General features: G+C 28.9%; 2 protein-coding genes and 6 non-coding genes across 8 annotated transcripts; all 8 read right to left on the bottom strand.

Annotated features, from left to right (window-relative positions):
- Positions 1-1,397: 1,397 nt before the first annotated feature.
- Positions 1,398-3,515, bottom strand: LOC118040551 (pirin-like protein). The gene is made up of 7 exons (XM_035047513.2): positions 3,196-3,515; positions 3,000-3,049; positions 2,877-2,915; positions 2,761-2,789; positions 2,615-2,677; positions 2,393-2,496; positions 1,398-2,238 (listed from the first exon to the last, which is right to left on the bottom strand). The coding sequence occupies exons 1-7, from the start codon at positions 3,402-3,404 to the stop codon at positions 1,755-1,757; spliced, it is 978 nt and encodes a 325-aa protein (XP_034903404.1). The 5' UTR covers positions 3,405-3,515; the 3' UTR covers positions 1,398-1,754.
- Positions 3,516-14,746: 11,231 nt separating this feature from the next.
- LOC118040560 (protein CMS1) lies at positions 14,747-19,515 on the bottom strand. Its single transcript, XM_035047524.2, has 6 exons — positions 19,226-19,515; positions 18,954-19,149; positions 18,743-18,815; positions 15,514-15,563; positions 15,120-15,233; positions 14,747-14,988 (listed from the first exon to the last, which is right to left on the bottom strand). Exons 1-6 carry the CDS (start codon positions 19,485-19,487, stop codon positions 14,844-14,846), a joined length of 840 nt encoding a protein of 279 aa, XP_034903415.1. The 5' UTR covers positions 19,488-19,515; the 3' UTR covers positions 14,747-14,843.
- On the bottom strand, positions 16,446-16,523 carry LOC118041738 (small nucleolar RNA Z122). Its single transcript, XR_004686365.1, has one exon. It is a non-coding gene; the product is annotated as a small nucleolar RNA Z122 (small nucleolar RNA).
- Positions 16,891-16,971, bottom strand: LOC118041761 (small nucleolar RNA Z122). The gene has a single exon (XR_004686369.1). It is a non-coding gene; the product is annotated as a small nucleolar RNA Z122 (small nucleolar RNA).
- On the bottom strand, positions 17,282-17,358 carry LOC118041767 (small nucleolar RNA Z122). Its single transcript, XR_004686370.1, has one exon. It is a non-coding gene; the product is annotated as a small nucleolar RNA Z122 (small nucleolar RNA).
- LOC118041742 (small nucleolar RNA Z122) lies at positions 17,561-17,644 on the bottom strand. Its single transcript, XR_004686366.1, has one exon. It is a non-coding gene; the product is annotated as a small nucleolar RNA Z122 (small nucleolar RNA).
- On the bottom strand, positions 17,813-17,896 carry LOC118041749 (small nucleolar RNA Z122). The gene has a single exon (XR_004686367.1). It is a non-coding gene; the product is annotated as a small nucleolar RNA Z122 (small nucleolar RNA).
- Positions 18,065-18,148, bottom strand: LOC118041754 (small nucleolar RNA Z122). The gene has a single exon (XR_004686368.1). It is a non-coding gene; the product is annotated as a small nucleolar RNA Z122 (small nucleolar RNA).
- Positions 19,516-23,070: the final 3,555 nt, after the last annotated feature.

Raw genomic sequence — 23,070 nt, 5'->3', positions numbered from 1 at the left:
ATTTTTAAAACAGGAACACATGGATATTTATATCTTTTTATTTTTAAAAATATAGTAAAATGACAAGTTTATTTTTTAAATAAAAAAAGATAAACAATGCATCCAGGGGTCTTTTGGTCCTTTCACTCCTTTTCTTTTTTTGTCAATACCAGATTCATCGAGAGAATTTTTGTGTTTTGAGAATAATTAATTATTATCTAATTGTAAAAAACTGCAGGCATGTGCGATGCCCACTCATTTTAGGAGAGCCTTTTGTCTTGTCATTGAAAGAGCTTCCGGATCCTCTTTCTGTTGGTATGGCACATGTCGGTGATGAAAGATTAGTTTATAACTGATGAAGCTTTTTTTCTTCTCTTCTTCTCTGAAAATTATAGTTTAGTTCTTTTTATTGTTGGTATTTCAACTTCAAACCTTATTCATTTGATTTCTAATTTTTGTTCTTGGTCCTTTGTAAAAGTTTTATTTATTTTCAATTTTATCATTCAATCCCAATGTCATATATTATATTTTTCAATTTGTTCCTTATTCTTTTGGTTCTTAATTTTTTTTCTTGGTTTTTTTGTAAATGTTTTCTTGGTTTTTAATTTCTTATTTTAATCCAAAATTATGGTATATTATGTTTTCCAATTCAATCCCTATTCTTTTGATTTGTTTTTGTCTTTTTGTTAAAGTTATTTTTCTTTTTAATTTCACCCTCCAATAAAAAATTCATAGTTATCCTTGATTTTATTTTATTTTTATTTTTATTTTTATCCTCATTCTTTTTATTTTCATTTTTTTATCATTTTATGTGATTGCTTTTCTTTTTCGATTTCATCCTTTAATGTTTAATATTTTAGAGATTAGGCTTCATGGTTTTTTCATGTAACATTTTTTTTTTGCTTATTTTTTTTTCTAATTTCATCATTCAATTTTTTTTAAAAAAATATCATTTTGTAATTTTTTTTAATTTCTTTTCTATCAGGTTACCTCATTCTCATGATCTAAAACATGAGTTTGATAGATTAACTCAGGTTGACTCGCTTTTTATTATCCAAGTTACATGTCTATTATGCTAAGTCGGTATAACTCACACTAATTTTGTTTTTTTATCTCTTTTTATCTAATTTTTTCCTTTCATATTTAAGCGGCTAAAATTTGAATATCATTTCTTTGCTCTTGAAAATACAAAATCTCATGTTGTTGTGGTCGCTTTTTTAAAAAATTTATTTATTTATTAATATTATTTATTTTTTCATCTAATTAAAATAAAATCAACTTATTTAATTTTTTATTTATTTAAAACATGCTTACAACACATATCTGTGATTTTTTATAGAAAAAAAAAATCAATGATGTCCCGCAATGTAGCGTGGGTCCACATCTAGTCATGAACTAATGTGGAAAGAGAAAAAAAATACTCAACAGATCAACATACCACTATAAAATGTAATTAACAGGGAAAAATCAAATTTGAAAAAAGATTAATAATAAAGAGATCAACTAAGATAAGCTAACCCATCACGACTTCAGTGATAGCAATCTTTGCTTCTTCAGCTGCACCTTCCATTCTGCTAGAAGCTTTTTTTTCTTTTTTCTTTTTTGCTCCCAATGAGAAAAGAGAGCATCGTTTTCAGCTTCCATGTATGATTGCTGCGAGTAAATGGAGATACTGAAAGATCGAGACAGATAAAGATGATGTATCCTTCATTTATTCCAACTTCTTCTTCTTTAAACAGTAGCAATGTGCTTCCATGGTTTGCAGAACCCACTGATCATTGGGATCTCCAAAACTTCGCCATTTCAAACCCATTTTTGCTGTAGTGGTAGTCCTCAATGGTTTGATCAATTTCTGCCTCTGTGTTCATCACAAAAGGCCCATACTGAACCACGGGCTCGTTAATTGGCTGTCCGGCAATCAGAACAAATCGCAATGGCTTAGATGATCTGTTCCACACGCTCAAACCATCTCCAGGACCTAAAACCAGGACATGATGAGCAGTTGAGGGTGAAGAACTTGGCTTGCCGAAGACCCCTTCACCTTCAATAACATACACAAATCCATTCCATGATTCTGGGATGTTTTGATGCACTTGAGCTCTGGGTTTCAGAGAGAAATCCAAATACATTGTTGGTGTTCTTGTATAAACTGGAGATCGCACTCCCATCGATTCCCCTGCTATAATTCTCACTTCAGCCCCGTCTTTCTCTGCTCTTTTTATGTCATCACTTAAAAGTTCTTGATACCTAGGTTCAATCCTGTCAAATAGGTTTCGGATTATTAGCATCCTCTGCATGGTGAATATAGAAGAAAAATTCTGAACACTGTTGTTTTTCAAGATGAACATTAGAAATATATGGAAAACCTTAAAAACCAAGGAAAAGAAAAGAGAGTAATTTAGAGATTTCTAACATTTTGTCTTGGGAAGATAGATTTATCCACAGCTGCAGGCCCGTTTGAGCACCTTCTCCGGCAGGCATTTCTGAGTGGATGATGCCTCTTCCTGCTGTCATCCACTGCAAAGTGAAGGGAAAAAGAAGAAGTTAAGAATCAAATGAAACAAAGAAGAAGAAAACCTAGAATTTATAACGGTATGAAATGCACTGATTCATTGCCCCATCTGAAATCCTTCACCTGCACATCCCCGGTATGGATTGTACCCTTGTGCCCTGCAAAGTCCTGATGAGTGATGCTTCCCTGATATCCACAAAAACCAAACATCAGTTCCTTAAATATCCAGTCTTCCAACAATCTGGTTTTTTAACCGAAAACAATTTTACCTGCAGCATGTATGTAACAGTCTCAAAACCTGCAATTCACATCAAGAAAAAATCACTAGAGGTATAAAAAAACCCAGAAAAAGAAAACATTAAAAGTGATGGAATAATTCAAGAACCTCTGTGCGGATGATCAGGAAATCCAGCAGGAGGAGACACTGCAACAACAGCAACCAAACACCTTATAATTTCAATACCATACAAAATTTCTTAAACCGGTTAGACATTGACATAAAACTAACCTGAAAATTCATCCAGCATGAGAAAAGGATCCAGTAACTTCTGTTCACTCCTGAAAATCAATTTCCCAAAACAAAGAGAACCAAGAAATGCATCAAGAAACTAGCAAACCAAAACTGGAATATATCAAGAACAGGAAGCCATGCAATATTTTAAGATTGATATTAAAAAAAAAACCCAAGAAGAAGAAGGAAGTACCTTCCAATGCCTCTTCTAACAACAGCACCATCACCTTCATGTTGGAGCTTGGCCAGGATCTTCTTGGTCACCAATCTGGGTGTGTCGAAACCAATGGATTGATCTGATTCAGACATGATATTTCTGATACGGTGTATACTGTTGCTAGCCTTGGTAGTAGTTGGTGGATATAATCTCTTCAGAAAATTTCGATAAAAAGAAGCTCGCATTTACTACAAGCAGTCGAAAAAACAAAAAGAAACACTAAAAGAAAATCAGTTTGTATTTTCTTGTTCGTGTCTTTGGATTTATTTGTAAGCTTCTTTAGAAATTAGAACCTGCTCTGCATCCATATATATAGCAGGAGCAAGCGGCTTTGTTTGCTTTCAGACACGCCACAAATAGATTATTCTTTCTTCCTTGGGTTTTGAACATGATTACAATTTAGTCTTCAATTCTGAAAAATTATAATCTAGTCCCTTAACTCTTGATGGCCTGCTCTTTATCTTGTTAAAGCATCTCCGTTTTCCTCTGCTCCTTGGTATTCTGTTAGGAACTTAACCAAGAAAAAATCCGAAAATTGTTTTAATGCAACTAGGGTCAGCAAGAGTCGAGGAGTTAAGATGTAGGTTTTCAAAGGTGAAGGACCGAGTTTTGATTCTGGTAAAATACAGGGACTAAAGATAATATTCAAACACGTGCTCGTGCTGTATCTGTGACCCGAAGTAGGTTGGACTTTGGAGGCGTGGGGATATCCTTCTTCTACTCTCTCCTTAGACCAAATATGATGATGATGTCAAGCTCTTGTCATCGTGATGTTCTTGCGATTTGCACATAGGCTGCTTTACAGAATTTCCTTCTTTTTTCTTACAAAATAAATAAATTAAATAAATAAATAAAAAGCACTTCGCTTTTCCATTTCTTTTTCCAACGCAACTTTATACTATAACCCTAAAAAATAAAGGTCATTTTTAGTTAACTAACTAGCTGTGGACCCCGCTATGCAATGAGTTTAAATTTATTTTTTTTTATGTAAAAAAATATATTTAGGTGTTGCCAACTTGTTTAAAAGTATGAAAAAAAAATTATGAATTGAGTAATAGATTTGACTAAATTAAATAAATTGATTTTATTTTAATTATATAATAAAAAAAGATAGGTAATAAATGAAATCAGAATAAGTAGATATAAAAGAAAATGAAGAAAATGATTCGCGTTAATTTTTTGAACTTGTAGTCCAAGTCATTAGATCAGAAACATCTTATTTAAAAAAAATTATAAAACTCAATTCCTAACTAATCAAATGTTGAAGGCTGAAATTAAAAAAAAAAAAAAGAACTTCAATTATTAAAAAAAGATAAAAAAAAATAACAATTGAAAGAATAGGGATCAAAATTGACATAAAAAAATTTTAATTTTGATTGAAGGGGGAAATTAAAAAGAAAATTCAATTTTACAAAAAAACTAAAAACAACAATCAAATGAATGAAAATCAAAAATTGAAATAAAAAATTAAAAAAAATTTATGACTGAATGGTAAAATTGAAAAGAAAAACCACTTTAACAAAATGATTAAAAAAACAATTAGATAAATAAAGACTAAATTGGAAAAAAATAACATATGATAAATTGGGATGAAATTAAAAATAAATAAAATTTTACAAAAAGAAAAAAAAGTTAAAATTAAAAATTAAAATAATAAAAACCAAATTTGATATCTTAATTAATCAAATGACAACATTGAAATTTTACATGGCTAGCATGATTTTTTAAGGGGAGAAAAGAGAAAAGTTGGAGGACAAAAAAAAAAACCACTAGCATCTCTTTGTTCTTTTTAATAATAGTTTATATTTATTAAAATACTAAAAAAAAATTTAGCTAACACAATAATAATAATGATAAAACAAGTGTGAAAATACTAAAAATCCCGTAAATACTAGTTTATAAATTTTTGCTTTCAATGATAGTAAATATAACCCGGCAGTGGCATTTGTTTTATACAAACAAAGGGTGTTTTAGACATAAAAATGTTGTTTTAGTTTTTTATTAAATCTAGAGGGTTTTCTTTTGGGTTTGTGAGTGTAATAACTTTTGTTTATTAGTGTGTTTTACTTGAAATATATTAAATTTATTTTTTTATGGTTTTGATATGCTAATATAAAAATAAATTAAATTCTAATATAAAAAATAAATTAAATTAAATTATCTTAATATATTTTTAAATAAAAAAAACTTTTAAAAAATATTTTACACTAAAAATAACAAACACACATGATCGAATATTTGGAGAGTATTTTTTGTGACTTATATTTTTAACTTTCTGTTATTTTTAGAGCTAAAAAACATTCTCTACAGAAATAGTTTCATAATTTTAATGCCTCGTGCAAATTTTTTTTTTTTTTATTTTTGTCTAAATAATATTTATTATATTTTACCAACTATAATAAAAAATTTGCAATTAAATACTGTTTTTTATATGATATCTTTCTATTATATATAATTTTTTTTTAGAATTAATTGATATTTATTAAGAAATACAAATAATCTAGAAAAATCATAATCTTTCAAAATAAAATGTTAAAAATAAAATCGGTATTGTCTATCGATAATGTTGAGAATAAATATAGACCAGGATTAATGGTTATTTGTGAATTTAAAACAAAGAAATTCTAAATATTTTCTAAATACACTTATTTCTTAATCTCTCAGGATTTTTTTAGCACATATAGTTGGAATCAGGACAATATTTTGAATGGAAAATAGTTGAAATTAACTGCTTGCATATTTGTTCTTCGATCAAATTGTTACCTGCTGGATTAAAGATTACTGCATTGGAATTTGGATGTCGTTGTCATCATAAAATCATGACAGCAGCAGCCATTTCATGCTGTCGTAATATATATATATATATATATATATATATATATATATATATATATATATATATATATATATATATATATATATATAATCTTTGTCTCACGATCTTTAAGTTGACCAAATGTACAAGTATTCATGCTAGATTCAAATTTAAAAAGCATTAAAGACCCATTTATAAAGTCAATAGCCTTTAACAAGTCAAGTTATAATAATGGAGATTTGAAGTGAGAAGTATAAAAATAATTTTTCCTCCGTTGGCCCCCCCTCTCTTCTGTTCATAATTGGGATCGATGACCAACAATTTCATTTCCCTTCCTCTCCTCGCTTTTCTTCTTATTTTTTTATTTGTTTTTAATTAAAAAAATAATGACTTGGTCCTCGCGGGAGGTTATTATTCTTATAGTTTAATTGGAATAAGATAATAAATCAACATTAAGGAATTTTATTTTAAACCTTTAAATGTGAATAAATTTTATTCCTGGTATTTTAATTTATTAGTCTTATTATTAAAGAATTAGTAAGCTCTATGTATGATGCAATTTATGCCTATATCAAGGTTAGAACTTACTACTAAATTGACAATGGTTAATTTAGATAAAATATTTGTTTCATAGCATTAAAATATTTTCTTGGTTATTGCAGCTTTTCCTATTGCTTTTATTGATAAGTCCAGTATTCCTATGTTTGAGGTGATAATTTTGTTAATTGAAAGGAAAATATCCACTTTGCATTGGAATATGTGAATTTGGATTTGACCTTACATATAGAAGAGAAATGAATGAGGCATTTATTTAGGAAACTAGAAGCGCTCTAAAGGACATTAGAATTGTCTTAAAAGACCTATATTGAAAAAGTTCTGGAAAGATTCAATATGTGAAATTGTACACCTTCAATAGCACCCATTGTTAAAGAAGAAAAAATCAATCAAAATCAATGCCTACAAAACACATTGGAAAAATAACAAAAGAGTAACATTCTCTATACTTTTTTAGTTAGAAGTTTTATGTATATATAAAATTGTACAAAACTTGACTTGGTATTTGCAGTAGAAATGTTGGAAAGGTTTCAAAGTAATCCAATAATGGACCATTAGGTAGCTGCTAAAAAAATGATTAGATACCTACAAGAAACTAAGGATTATAGGTTGACTTAGAGATATATTAATCACCTTGAGGTAATTGATTTTTCAAACATGAATTTTGTTGATTGCATGGACACAAGAAAGTCTACTGCAGAGTACAATTTTCTTCTTGATGGAAGAGTTGTATCTTGAAGAAATACTAAGCAAATTATTGTTGCTTTATCATTACATGCTATAAAGCAATGTAATGATAAAGCAATGACACATACAACCTGGTTAAGAAATTTTATTTTTGATCTTAAAATTATCAATTCCATATCAAGACCAATAAAGATATATCATGATAACTCGTTGCGGTTTTCTTCTCTAAGAATAATAAGATTGGAAGCCAAAACAAGCATATCAACATAAAGTATTTCACTGTAAAATAGAAAGTGAAAGAACATGAAGTGTTCATTGAGCATATTAGCACTAAGCTAATGATCGTAGATTCTATAACTAAAGCATTACAGGCAAAACAATATAAAGATCAAGTGGATAATATGGGTCTAGCTAACTCATTTGATGTTTAACTTTATTTTCTTTTAGTTGATTGTCTATACATTTTTTTTATGTTATTCTTAGAGACTAAAGTGATGTTTTATGCATATAAAGTATTATTTTCAATATCTATTGAGATATATATAATGTTGGACCTAAATGACTTATTGGAAGTTCATTCACAAAATTTATTTGTTTATTAAGTGCTTATTATCAAGATGCATTACATTGTAATACATAGAAGAAGATACTTAATTATAAAATATGACCGCTATGATTCATATATTGTATTCTTAATTTAAATTTGAGTATTTTCATTCACTAGATATTCTCAACTCTATAAAGATAATGTCACTTTTCAAACTAAGTCATATGAGCCAGGTCGAAGAATGTTAGAAAAATATTTTTAAAATAACCCACACGTCATGTAGATTTTAAATTAATTGACAAATAATATTTAGAGCCTATTGAACAATAATAGTGGGGCAAAGCATATTCATGATGGATGGAGATGTAGAAGTTAGTTTATGAATAAAAGAGTTCCTAGTTTAGCTAAAAAAATATTAATAAAAAATCTATTGTCTTTTATCTGCACAAAATAATTTTAAAATTTGGCATAAATTAGAAAACTTTTTATTCTGGACAATATAAAGATTTTCAGACAATTATACTTTAATATTTAATTAATTATGGAAGGAAATATGTATTCTTTTTATATTTTTATCGTGTTTATATGTTTGACGTATTAAAATTATCAAAATCTTGTATTTTAGGATCATAGATTTGTTTCAAAATTCCTTCTTGATTATGATGTTTAGTTTTTAGTATTGAAAGTGATAGATGGGTGATTCCATCGTCCTTATCTTATCAATGGTTATTGTTATTCCGTGGATTAGACAATAATGTATTATTAGTATATATTATAAGAGAAAACGATAAAAAAGAATTATAGTAACGATAAAATATAATAATAATAGAGTAGATGTTTGCGATAATTTTCTTATGGAATCTTCCTCCTAGCGTGAACAAAAAAAAAAGAAGAGAGGAAAAAGGAGGGCAAAGGGATCATGGTTGGTGACTCATTACCAGCTGTTTTCTTTTTTCTTTTTTCCTTTTTCTTTTTTAAAAAATAATGTATATTTTTATGTTTTAAAAACATTTTTAAAAAAACTAAAAATTTTTATTTTTTTTCTTTTACTTTAAATTAATAGTTTTTAGTGTTTTTAGTTCATTTTAAAATGCTGATTTTAAAAATAATTTTTAAAAAAAAAAAAAAATTATTTTAATATATTTTCTAAATAAAAAATACTTTAAAAAACAATTATAATTAAATTCCAAAATAAATTTGTATTCTTCCTTATGTCTTATATTTTATTTTTTATTTTTTTTAAGAAAGCTCTATTTTAGGATTTTATGGCTGGAATTTCCGGTTCAAAAGACGGCATCATCCCTTTTTATCTTTTTCTTCTTCTTTTTTTTGATTGGAGAATCAAGCATCCTCTTTTGATTTAACCATATCCAAATGACATCTACCATACCTAAGCATTGCGCTTGCCGAGGAACCTTGACTTCTCCTCCCATATTATTTTTTTATTGAAGAAAATCAGAAAGGGACCTTATGGTTTTCTAGTTCGAAGACGGCCAAGTGGTACATGCACGGTGGTGACCATGTTGGTTATCGGCGCTACGTCATTGGTTGGTCAAAACATTTTAAGTATTTAAAACATGTACTTATATTATTAACTCACTAGATCTAATAAAATCAGATTGTTTAATAATATGATTTAAATTATAAAAATAAATAACACGCAAACCATAAAAAAATATTCGCCAAAAATCAACTAAAACAAATATGTCATTAATATTATACTTGAAAGAAAAAATCATCGGAAATTCCCGTTACTCCATTTTAGATATTATTTGTGATGAAAATTTAAAGAACAAGAATTAGATTTAATAGTTGAAATTTTAACAAAGTGTGGAATCGAAAAAAAAATTAAAAATTAAAAATTAAATTTAAAAAAATTAAAAATTAAATGAGAATAAAATAGAAATAAAAATATAATTAACATTACATTAATAAGTTAACCATGAAAATCGCATCAAGATTAACAAAATCCAAATGACATCAATCATAGCTAAGCATTGCGCTAGCAAGGGAGCTTAGACTTGTCTCCTTTATTTAACTAATTATCACCATTAATTTTTATCTAAGAAAAGAATGAGCATGGCCCCCCTATCACGCAGACGGCGGTGGCCATGTTGCCTCAAATGCCCACATAAATGGAAAAGACGTGAAAAGGGAATAATTCCCCAAGAAATACGTCATCGTTCTATCATCATTACAATCTAAGTTTACTCTTAGACGTTTTAGAAATACTTTAAAGAAAATTAAAAAAATTATTTTTTTTTAATTTGAATTATTTTTTTATATTTTCATATTTTTTTTAATATATTAATATCAAAAATAATTTTTTAAAAAATAAAAAATATATTTTTTTAACAAAATACAATTTGAAAGTAAGTACTCTCGAGGACCCTTCTTTCATGTTTCTTCTTCTTCTTTTTCCCATAAAATCTTGCAGGTCTTTTCTGTCTTGTCAAGGTATGAAGTTGTGAGCGAGCTTCACACCATTTAAATCGTGAAACCTTCTTTTTCTAGCTCCAACATAGTTGTAGGAGTACAAGACCATGCACGATTCTATACATAAATATATATAAAGATTAAAATGACACAACTTTTATTTTCATTTTAAAAAACATAAATTAATGGTTTGGTATCAATGTCAAATAGCATATATATATATAATTAATTAATTAATTAATTAATTAATAAGTATAATTTAATTAGTTAGATTCTAAATTTGTTTTCTCAAGATTATTAGATTGAATACCATAAATTTTAGGGTTATTGAAAATTTATTTGGTTGTTAGTTTTAGAACCCCAAGAAATTAATCAATATTAAGCTGACTCATATACTCATAATTAAAAAAAATTAATATTTTCCAAACATCATAAAAATAAAATTATTTTCATCTTAAGAACATGTAGGCTTAGGATATCCTTTAACTAAGAGGTACATCCCTTTAGGATATACTCCTAAAATTATGTTAGAATTTGAAATTAATTTTAAAGCTTGTAAATTCTCAATAAATATAGAGGAACATGGTTCTTCAAAACAAAGATTTATTCTGTGTTGATTTGATACATTTAAGAGAATAAATTAATTTTCTTAATGCTAGCTATTCCTTAAATTTGAATTTAAAAAGTTTTTTTAAAAAATAAATAAACCTCTTTAATCGTCCCCAGCTGGAATTAAAATGTATGTATAACTTAGTTTCTATAATAAAAGGGTAATGTGCATGCTTTAGAAGAATGCCTTTAGATTCGACCCCGGCCAGCATTCCAAAATTTGGGCCATAAATGACGGCCGCCGGACGGCAATATTATAGAAGCAATAAATTCCCCAATAATGAGGCTTGACGTGGTCATTTACGCTTCGTTTAGCACTTGTTTTTATATTTGTGATGTAATAAAAATAGCCAGGTATTTGATAAATATAAAAACTATGTTTTATATTGAGGGATCTATTAAAAATTTAATTTTGAAATATAGTTTTTGTGAAACAATTTTTACATATTTTTTTAACTGAGTTTTGTAAATTATTATTTATTTTTATGTTTCAAAAGCGCTTTTAAAAAAAATTAATAATTTTTTATTTTTTTTGCTTCAAATTAATATTTTTTGGTGTTTTTAGATCATTTTGATGCACTAATATCAAAAATAATTTTTTAGAAATAAAAATATATTATTTTAATGTATTTTCAAGTAAAAAACAACAACAACTACCAAATATTTTATACATGTTTTTTGCTGCACATAAACTTCAATAATAATTTTTACAAAACACGTATCTAAATCCAACTAACTTCAGTTAATCACACTTTTTTAAAACTTATTTTTTTTCAAATTACAACTACAAAAGCTACCTCAAAAACAAACATTTTCATGCATAGTTTGCCGATGGCGCAAATTTATATTCTTTACTCTTTATTTCTGAACCTTTTGATTTTGTTTTTTAAAATTATTTTTAAAAACATTTAAAAAATTAATTTTTTATTTTATTAAATTAATTTTTATATTTTTAAATTATTTTGATGTGTTGATATTAAAAAATAATTTTTAAAAAATAAAATTAATATATTTTTAAATAATAATTATTATCACAATACCAGACAAGTTTTTCAGAAAAAATAAAAGAAAAGAGATAAATTATATTTAATCTATAATTTAAATTTTCTAATTCCAACTTCGGTGTTTCCAAAAATTTCTAATTTAGCCCATGACCATTAAATACCTAAATGAATGCTCTCTCTCTCTCTCTGGTCCCTATCATATCATCATGCATTGTGATATTACCCAAAAAAGCTCAAAATCTTTAAAAATTGAAAAGAGGATGATTAATGGTCATGATTGACCACTAATGGATATCATATCAGTCGACCTATAATCTTCCTTTTTTAGATATGTCCATGAAAGTTATAGATTTCCCATCGAAATTAAATAGTTATAAAATAGGAGTTTGAGTAGTAAGAAAAATATATTTTTTTTAAATAATTGTTAATTATTCTTGTGATCCCTCAAAATTAGAAGGGCAATGCTAGGAGTTTTAAAATGTTTTACAATTTTTTTTTTTACTAAATGATATGGTATTTATTGTGTAGAAAGGTTTTCAAATCATGGAATGTGAATTTTATGACATTTGATGATACAATAATAATTATTAGAGTATTTATTAACTAATAAATCCAGTAATTATCATCAAATGTGATAAATATATCGTAAATCACGTTTTGTCACATCATTTCTTCTTTCACTTTCTCATGTTTTCTCTTATTCTTTTTCCTCCCAAATCATCATACATCATGATATTAAACTTTTAAAAATTAAGGGATCATATTGAAACTTTTTGAAAACATCAACGTTGATGTTAAGGGCGGGAGATATGTCCATAAAATTTAGATTTCCCCTCCAAAATAAATCCTTATAAAATCATGAATAGGGTTTTTTTTTATTAATAATATTTTTTATTAACGTGAGTGTCCGGACTAGTTTGTGCGCACTTTAACTAATCACATGAGCCTTAAAGTTAATGACCATATAAGTCTCAAGTAGCCTCGAGTATTATAAGACTTAAATTGATAATCTTTAAAAAACAAACTTAGAACCTGACCAATTGAGTTACACTTCACACTTCTCAAAATTAATAGGTTCTCATGTGATCCCTTAAAATTAGAATTATAAATATTTCAAATTAAACTAAATATGAAGAAGAAATTCAAAATTATGAAGGATGTAATGGGAAGGACATTTAAAACCTTACCCACTGGCGCATTAACATTGTGTTACCATTTTTCTTAGCAATTACTAGCCAATTAAACATGTTATGTTATGTTGTGGGTTGGATTAATTTTTTTTTGGGGGGTGGGGGCATTAATTGAGAATTAAAAAGAATATACAATGTGTTTAATATAATAAGTTTAAAAAATTATAAATTATAAAAGAATTATTAATGCAAACCAAAGATGAGAGGTAGATGCACTTAAAAATTTTTATAAGAAAGATAATTGTTTAAAATATAATTATAATTTTTATTATTAATATTGTATTTTTAAACTATATATATATATATATATATATATATATATATATATATATGTTGCTTGTTGCATAAAATCTTAAAAGAAACTAAAATTAATATCCAAGTTTTTTTTTTTTGTTATTAATTTGAAGTCTAAAAGGGTGTCTATTTAATCAAAATATCTTTCTCTTATTAATACATCCTTTTTTTTTTTTTTTATTAGAAGTTTTGTTTTTAAATTGAAAAACTTATTATAATCTTAAAATCAAGTTTTAATACAAAAACTTAATGAATCCATAATTTTGATGTTAGTTGTTATCAATGTTAATTTTCGTTCTCATTCTTTTAATTTATTTTTTCACAACAATTTAAAATTTTATCATGCAAAATCATAACTTGATATCACTGTAGAACATTTTTCGACAACTCAATGCAATCCGAAGAGAACCAACAGTAAAGGATAAAGAAAGCATAACTTTGAAGGACCAAATTAAAAAGAAAAAAAGCTAAATTACCAAAGGAAAAGAAATAGAAAAGTCATTTACTGAAAATAACCCTATTTTAGGGGGGGGGGGGGGAACCCTTCTTTCTTTTTTTTAAATGACTTTTCTATTTCTTTTCTTTCATTGATGGATAAAAGCTTTTATCCATTGTGGTGACAACATCATTCGTTGAGCATCACGAATAATCACTATAGGCAAAGTCATTTACTGAAATCACCTTGGTGATTGACCTTAGCATCCATCAAAGTCAAACATACAATCCTTACAGGCAAATCCCAAACACTGCCTTATATCTACTATTTTTTTAATTCATTATTTCTAGACAGCAATAAACTGATGTGAGAAGTCTATTTGTGACCATCACTTCAGAAGGTTTGTTAAGGATTGTTATATGTATGAAAAAATTCGCTTAAAAATATATATGTTACCTCGTATTAAAATAATTTAAAATTAAAAAAATCATTTAAAAAACAAATAGCCTCGGACACATAATGAAACACCCCAAGTCAACTTCTAGAAGCTGTGCTGGTGATTCCACAATAACATATAGAAGTGGGAAGTGACCAATCTAACCACTTTGCTTTGACTTTGAGGCTCTTAAAGTCAAATCTTGTGAGGATCCAGGCTTTGGGCTCCATGGACGAGCATGCCTTGCCCAAATATTTTGGGGAATGCTAACGTGAAAGTGCCATTCCATTACTTTTCAGTTTTTGCTACCCTGGTTTCGAGGCATCTATATATATAAGCAAGAAACCATGAAAATGGGTTGGAATCTTGTCACAGCCAACCTTGGACATGATGTAGAATGATGTATCCACGTTGTCTCACCCCACCAAGCAGTACAATGTACTGGTCAGCTTAAATAAATGGAGGGAAGTTTCTTTCCCTCCATATCTGAAGTGATGGGAAATTGGAGTTCTGAGTACTGAGCAGATAAAGCTGGTATAACATTTCATGGAAGCGACTGGAGATCCAGTAAAGTTTAAAATAATACACAGCTCAAACTTTGCAACTGTGGTTCTGTTACTTGTTCTGTAGGGACTCTTCCTTTTTACCTTTGAACTCCTTACCTTTTGCGCTTGGTATAGGACCAAACAGACAGATGCGTAGATGGCCTTGCAATAGTCGTTGATGGAAGAAATCTTTATACAAGTCCCAGAGCTCGTCTCTGCCAAATAAAATGAATACAGAAAGAGAACAGAGAGGGGGAGGGTCGACGGTTTGCGACGTTCATAAGACAAATTGTTGGAAATAAAATCACCTCAAACAAGATTAGAGAGAATCAAAACCAGATTGTACCTGACTTGCGGAAGGGTAAACAATGAATAACCCTTGACATCTGCGTGCATGTCGAGCACAATCATTGTTAACCGTGAAAGCCCCAGTGCCTCAATGTCGATCAACTTCTTTATCCTTGAAATAGTAAAGATGAAAGAATTATTAGGAACTCATTTCTATTAATTAAATTTGAAAGCTAATATGTTTTAACCCCGTTAGAAATATGGAAATGTAGTTAGTAACAGGAGAAAAAAAGAAAACACCACCCTTTAAAATATTATGGCATAGAACGATAAGGTGTCCTTGGCCATAATGTTCTACAGATCATGACTGTCAGCAACGTTTTTTAACAAACAAAACTGGTATGATTCCTATTCCTATATTGCTCATTTAACATAATACATGGATGACTCACCTGCTGGGTGTGCCACTAGCAAAATTTACACGCTTCTTCAACATGGCTACCTGCATTGACCATAGAAGTTTCAGAAAGAAAATAAATGTTATTAAAAAAAATCACAGTTAAAACAGAAGTGGTATGAGAGACCTAGAATATGGAATGCAAGCAGAAATTTTAATGCATCCAATAGTGAATGCAAGAAAGCAATTTCTTCTCCGAACAGATTACAGAAGCTTTTCTCTGAAGAGATTATAGAAATTTTCTTGAACACCAACATATAGATAGGAGCATTTTCATCTCTGTTTATAAGAGTGGAGCATCCTTGATTTGTAGATATAGGTAGCCTGTCCCAGGCGACGTGTAAGAAATTTGCCTCTTAATTAACCACCCATTTGAACCTCAGAAACTAAATCTCTTCAATGGTATCTCCCTATTTCCTTTTCCATGTCCATGGTTCTAGGATATATTCCTTTACTTATTATCCCTTAGATAATCATCCCTGACGATAAAGCATCAGAAATTGAAAGGAACGGCCTGGATGGTTTTCTATATTGCTGTGGTTAAACATGTTATGAAACAAAAACTCCAGTCAAAAGTAAGAGAACTCTCTTATTTCATGTCATAACTAAGGAGCCATCCAAAAGAAATTGAAAAGATCATTTTTGTCCACTTTTATTAAGCTTATACGAGTTTGCATCAAGAAGTGAAGAGCAGATTGAACATATACTGAAAAATATAAGAAAAGGAAGATGCCATTGTTGAAGAACAGGAAGCCAGACAAAAAAAGAAAAAAAAAAGTGACCACTGATTTGGTAATGTACCTATAAGAAAATGACGAAACTATCAACATCCCGTTATCAGTTATATGAAATACCAGTGACCACAGAGTGAATTTTGTCCCTTGGTTTAAGAATGGTATTGTATGTGATAGAAACAGAGAACTATGTTCTGGGATCAGACTGACGTGCAAAATAGAATTTCAGCAGAGCTGGCGCCTCTGATTAATTTTCTCATCATCTCCCAAACATTAAAAAAAAAAAAAAAAAAAAGGTATTCACCTCGCAGAAAATGATGAAGATTTATCAAAAATCACAAAAATTGTTAAAATGATGGGAAAAACAAATTCAAAACCGTAATTAAACATATAGATATATAAACAAAACAATATCCAGGGGCACATTTTGAGGTCAAATATTGGTGTAAATTCTTTCAAAGTCTGTTTGCAACTCGCAACCTAGACTTTGGACAGTAATAAAATTGACAGAATGGTAAAAAAGAAACAGATTGCAAAAAGCGATTCATACAACAAAAAATATCAGTGAACCAGTTGTTCAAAAGAAATAAAGGAGTACATAGGAAACAGACAACGTAAGTCAGAACCACTGACATTTTATTCGGATCAGACTGACGTGCAAAATAACAATTCAGCAGTGCTGAAGCCTCTGACAGTTTGTTTTGTCATCATACCCGAACTTGCAAATAAACACATCATGCAATCTTACCATGGACTTATTGCTGATGGACAGAAGTGAAGTTAGAAAATAAAACAAAAATAAATATAAAAACAGTGAGATTTTTGGATGAGACTGGACTTCAAAAATTCAAAACAGGAACAAAAATCCAAGAGAATGATGATAGAAAAGGGAAGTGCTAAAGCATGAATCAACAAAAAGATTAATGAGACCAGTAGTGAAATAAACAAATTAGTGCATAAAATACTTCATTTCAGATCAGACTGAGATCAGTTGTGAAAATTAGATAAATTAGTGCATAAATTTTTTTATTTTGGATCAGACTGACGTGCAAAATATCACCAGTGCTGAAAGCCTCTGATATTCTGTTTTGGCATCACATCCAAACCCATCAAAAAAATCACAAACCAAGCCATCAAAAAAATCAAAAGAAAGGAAAGTAATAGAAAAAATCACAAATCAAAAACCAAGCCATCTCACAACAGACGTTGAGGATTCATTGGAGGTCATTAAAGTAGATTGGAATCAAAACACACGTAGAAATCCCAATGAGCATGAAAAAGTAAAAAAATAGTCATGATAAGTGTGATTTCAGGATCAGACTGACGTGCAAATGATTATTCAGCATCGATAGCTCCTTTAATAATCTGTTGTAACTTTCATCGTTTCCCAACTTCACAACAAAGTGAACATATGATAAAGGGTAAAAAATGACAAACCAAGCCATCTCACAACAGACATTGCGGACTCAATTGAGGTCATTAAAGTAGATTGGAATCAAAACACACGTAGAAATCCCAATGAGCTTGAAAAAGTAGAAAAATAGTCATGATAAGTGTGATTTCAGGATCAGACTGACGTGCAAATGATTATTCAGCATCGATAGCTCCTTTAATAATCTGTTGTAACTTTCATCGTTTCCCAACTTCACAACAAAGTGAACATATGATAAAGGGTAAAAAATGACAAACCAAGACATCTCACAACAGACATTGCGGACTCATTGGAGGTCATTAAAGTAGATTGGAATCAAAACACACGTAGAAATCCCAATGAGCATGAAAAAGTAGAAAAATAGTCATGATAAGTGTGATTTCAGGATCAGACTGACGTGCAAATGATTATTCAGCATCGATAGCTCCTTCAATAATCTGTTGTAACTTTCATCGTTTCCCAACTTCACAACATAGAGAACATATGATGAAACAAAAAAGAAAGAGAAAAATCTAGATATGTTTTAAAGTAAAAATTGCACAATTATTGTTGCAAAATTTAATGGAAAACCCAAAGAGAAAACAGCAGGAACCCGAGATAAAAGAGGAAAAAGAGTAACAGCAGTAAGACAGTATTTTCACTTCTCTTCTTCAACAAATACTTGATGAATGAAACTTACAGCTCGTGTGTATAGTAGCAAGATAACATATTCTTATAATCATGTGAAAACCCAAATAACGAATCAGAAGTGGATAGTCAACAATATAATATTAACAGAAATGGCCATTTTCTGCTAGTAATAACCAGACTACTGTCACAGCTCAAGAGCAAAAAGAATCAACAAATCCATGGATATGAACATCAAGAAAAATGACTGATACTTTCACAAACACCATAAACAATATGTAAACCGAAAGATATCTATTTCCTTAGAAAATCATAAAGCTTTAACATTTCTTATTAAAAAATATCAACCAGAGGAATATTTTTAAAGGGAAACCTACATATGTATCCATTCAAAAATAAAAATAAAGAGCTAGAAAAGACCAAGAAATAACCTGTTCCTCGACCTTCATATGCTTGGAGAATAGCTTCGCAGCATGACATTCTTTCGTCAAAGAGCGCACACCCCTAGAGAAAGAAGATTTTCACTTGTTAATACGTTAGGCTTTCAAAAAATAAGTGTTCAAAACTACAGAAACTACTTAACATCAATTAGCTAAATTCAAATCTATCTAATTAGCGAGAACAGGAAAAAACACAACGGACCTTAGAAGTTCTAGAGATCTCAAGGCAGATGTAGAAATAATAAGAACAGAAGGACTCCCTGGATCAATAATGCCTTCCACCAACTTCCCTTCACAAAGAACTTGTTTCCAAGATGGGCCAAAAGCCGCCTTCATGTGGCTCCCTAAGGCCATAACATCGTGACCCGATTCTTGAGATAACTCAACAAAGCAGGTCTCTGCATCATCAATGTATCAGGATCCAAACAAACACAAACAATAAAAAATGAAAAGAAAACAAAAGAAATGAAATACCCTTAATTGATTCGAGCTCAATAGATGAAAGCTGAACCCCATTGGCAGATTGAAACTCGTTTATGAAAAAACTAAGCTGCTGGGAAGCTGAAGCTGGGGTAGAAGCCTCGCTCTTGTTCTGGTTTTCTTCGTTTTTGGATTGGTCAGTCTTCTTGTTGATACCCGTTTTCTTCTTAGAGTTGATTTTTTTACTAGGGTTTCTGAGAGATAACCCCTTCTTCTCCTTTGTCTTTGAGTGTCTTTCTGGTTTCCCGCTTCCCATTTCTTTATTTTGATTCTTTGCCTGCGGCTTAGCATAAGTACGTATTTATAGTATTAGGTTTTCTAGTTTGGCTTTGAAACCCAAAAATCATACATGGTCCTCGTACTATAGTAACTAGGTCTACTCCATCCTCTGTATTTGTTTTAATTTAATAGGTTCCTAGAAAATTGTTTACAGACCATCGCATGCATCTATTTCGGCAGTTATTTGGTACATGTAGTTGGGAATTATTTTTTTAAAGTATTTTTTATTTAAAAATATATTAAAATATTGTTTTTATTTTTCAAAATATATTTTTTAAAAAATATATTATAATGATTGAAAAATATAAAAAACAAAACAATTTAAAGTAAAATAAATCTACAACTTTTAGCATGGACAATGTACCCATTGGAAATATATTGGTGTGGTGCTCACGATACTATTGTGAAAAATATTGTTTGGTGAACATAGCAGCTCACATACGCTATCTAAAGTGTACAGGCTTTTCTAATTCAATAATACATGCATTTGCACGGGTCTATAATTTTTTTAATAAACTTAAAAGACCTAAATGTCTCTAACTATAATTAATAATTATAAAAAAGCTAAATTAAAATGATGAAAACACATATGGACCAAAGTTCAAGAAAAACAAAATTGCAAGGGTGGTTAAGTAATTACACTGTTTGAAAAAAAGGAGACAAAAACACCTACTTCCCCTAAGTTTTTTGTTTTAAAAAGTATATTAATAATTCTACTGTGCAATAAAAATATGAAGAAACTAATTTACCTCACACAAATTGATAATGTCAAATAAACCCCATTAAAATATCATTTTACCTACAAAATATCAACCGTTTCCTTTTAATTATAAACGACAAAAACATCGGCACACTGCAACAATTCTTAATACACCGAGTCTTGCTCTTCAGTAAAAGATTGAGTATGATTTTTATGATACGTGAAAGTCTATTCTATAATTTTGACTTTCATATTTTGTATTGATGTTTTCTATTTCTAATTTTGTTTTTTCTATTATATATATCACTTAAATTTGCATTGTCTTGACTATTAGATGTCTTCGAACATAGTTAACATTGTTGTAGATATGATGAAGTTGTTAAAAACCTCATATAGATAATGGGTTTTTCACAAGTTGCAATTATAGACCAAGATAAGGCTTGATTATGGGCTTTGTATTTAAGTTTAAATATTTCTAAATAACAAATCCTTTATAAAATAAAGGATTCTCCAATGCTTAAATTAGTACATGTATTATAAAAATAATATGCACCCGAATTGAGAAAATAAATGTGGACAAAATGTGTTAAGTTTAAGAAAATGTTACTTGTTTTGTTTACCTATTAACTCAAGCTATTTATAAACTTTGATGGAAACATTAGCATCCACCATTGGTTGCTTTGCCTTGCATTTCATTGGTGGAGAAGTGGGTGATTGTTGGTTAAAGTTTAAAATTTATCTCAAACAAAACAAATAACAACAAAAGAAATAGACATCAAATTTGAAAAATTAAAAAATCATAAGGGTGAAATAGAAAACCATTTGCAATTTGATAGAATATTTATAGATTAAAAAGTGGTAAATTTGACATTAAAAATATATATTTAATTGTATAAATTATTCAAAATTAGAAAATAATAATCAAAAAGACATGGACTAAATATGAAGGAGAAACAAATTACACGAGTTGGCACTAAATTTGAGGTGGTGGAGAGAGAAAAGGAAAAATGGTCGGGGACATGACACCTGTTAAGGGTTAGGGTCACGTGCCACCTCATCCCATTGAGAACGTTGAGATCTTTCAAACACCGTCTTAGAAAGTAGTATTTAGTAGCAAAATAGGCTATACTCGCTGCCCAAACAACATGAAGGCCTTCCACGTTCCCACATCATCATGTTTTTTAATAATATTTAATATATGTATATTACAATAACACTCATCAATAACCTTATGATTTACAGGAAAAAAAAAACAATGTAAAAACTAAAAAAAAAACTTTGCGAAAGAGTCATGTTAATTCTATCTTTAAAGGACATTATTATGAAAAAAGAAAAACAAAAGATCAAAACGCCCCAAAGTAATAGGCATTATAATATTTTCTTATAGAGTTAAATTAAAAATTTTAATGTGTAAAAAAATAAAAATGACTAATCTAACCCTAGGTCAATTTGTAAAAGATAAATGTGTCATAATAAAAATATTATATTCTCTATGATGCCTAGTTTAAAGGGTTTTTTTTTTTTTGTCATGAGCAATTTTATCATTATACTATTGTGATGAATAATATTCTGAGTCTTGGTTAACAATAATTTCTTTAGGATAATTAGGTTTTTTTTAATATCTTTGGAAGCTAATGTTCATGTGTGGTATCATGATAGTTTTAATATTCAACCAAGCTTACTCGATTTCGGTTCCTTAAACCAACATATATTTAGTTTTTTTGTATTTGTCAACTAAAACATGTATTTTTTTACCAATTTATATTGAAATATTTAATGTAATGCATACTTGATCGTCAATCTTAAACAAATTAATTTGGGGAAAAAAGTATATTAAAGAATAAAAATAACTAAAGATGGTATGATTGATTGATTTTTAATGGAAGATGGAGTTAACAAATTATGTTATCCTTTTTATAACAAATACTAAAACATGAAAAACATAATGACTTTTTCTATGGTAGAAATCAGTATAGAAATGTGGTATTTTATGTAAAATTTTCAATTTCTTTAGCTATTTTTATATGGCATTTTTGTTATTTTTTTGGTCGGTCAATTTTTTTTTTCTTCATCCCTTTTATATTTGTTTGATCCATAATCGGACCTGATTGTTTGCTTTAGCTAGCTTTGCATTGGATTTTCATGCTGTCGGAAAAGAAATTAGCATTTTGTTGATGCTTAATATAGAAAAAATATTTCATTGATTTAAAATAGTTAAAGCTTGAGAGATGAAATTGAAACTTGCCAATTCAAGGACTCTTTTGAATGGAAAAGAGAAATTGGGAAAAGTCATTAGCTCGTGGTAGAGGTTGTTGACATGACCAAAAGATTGATGTCTTTTCCCAAGTGCAGGAGTGTCGAAGTAATAAATAATCCGGCAAGATCGGGATCGAACCACAGGGAAGTGAACTATATAAATTATAAATAATATATATTTTAATAAAATAAAAGAGTTTATGAGAATTTTATGGGATATTGATGTAAGAATTAAACAATGATAAAACAATTGTCAAGGTTAAAGGATCTACTAATAGTATTAAAAATAAGTATAGTATAAACTCTTTTTATTAATCAAGAAACCATACACAAAGGAGGTTCCAATCGGATGATTTATCCTTAATAGTTCATTATAAATTTTTAAACTAATCATATTAATTATCTTTTTTAGTAACACCATACTTTTAAATATTGTCAGGAATTCATGATGTTAACTTATGTTAACAACAAATCAAGTTTTTTTCGTAGGACATGTGTAGATTATACTATACCGGCTATGAAAGTGCCAAACATTTGTTATACCAAGTGCTATATAACACAAATCTAAATTAACCATTTAATCAATCCTTTTATTTATGTGATA

The sequence above is a fragment of the Populus alba genome, chromosome 14 (genome assembly GCF_005239225.2).
Source record: "Populus alba chromosome 14, ASM523922v2, whole genome shotgun sequence".
NCBI lineage: Eukaryota > Viridiplantae > Streptophyta > Magnoliopsida > Malpighiales > Salicaceae > Populus > Populus alba.
This window is presented reverse-complemented; position numbering and strand designations above follow the sequence as displayed.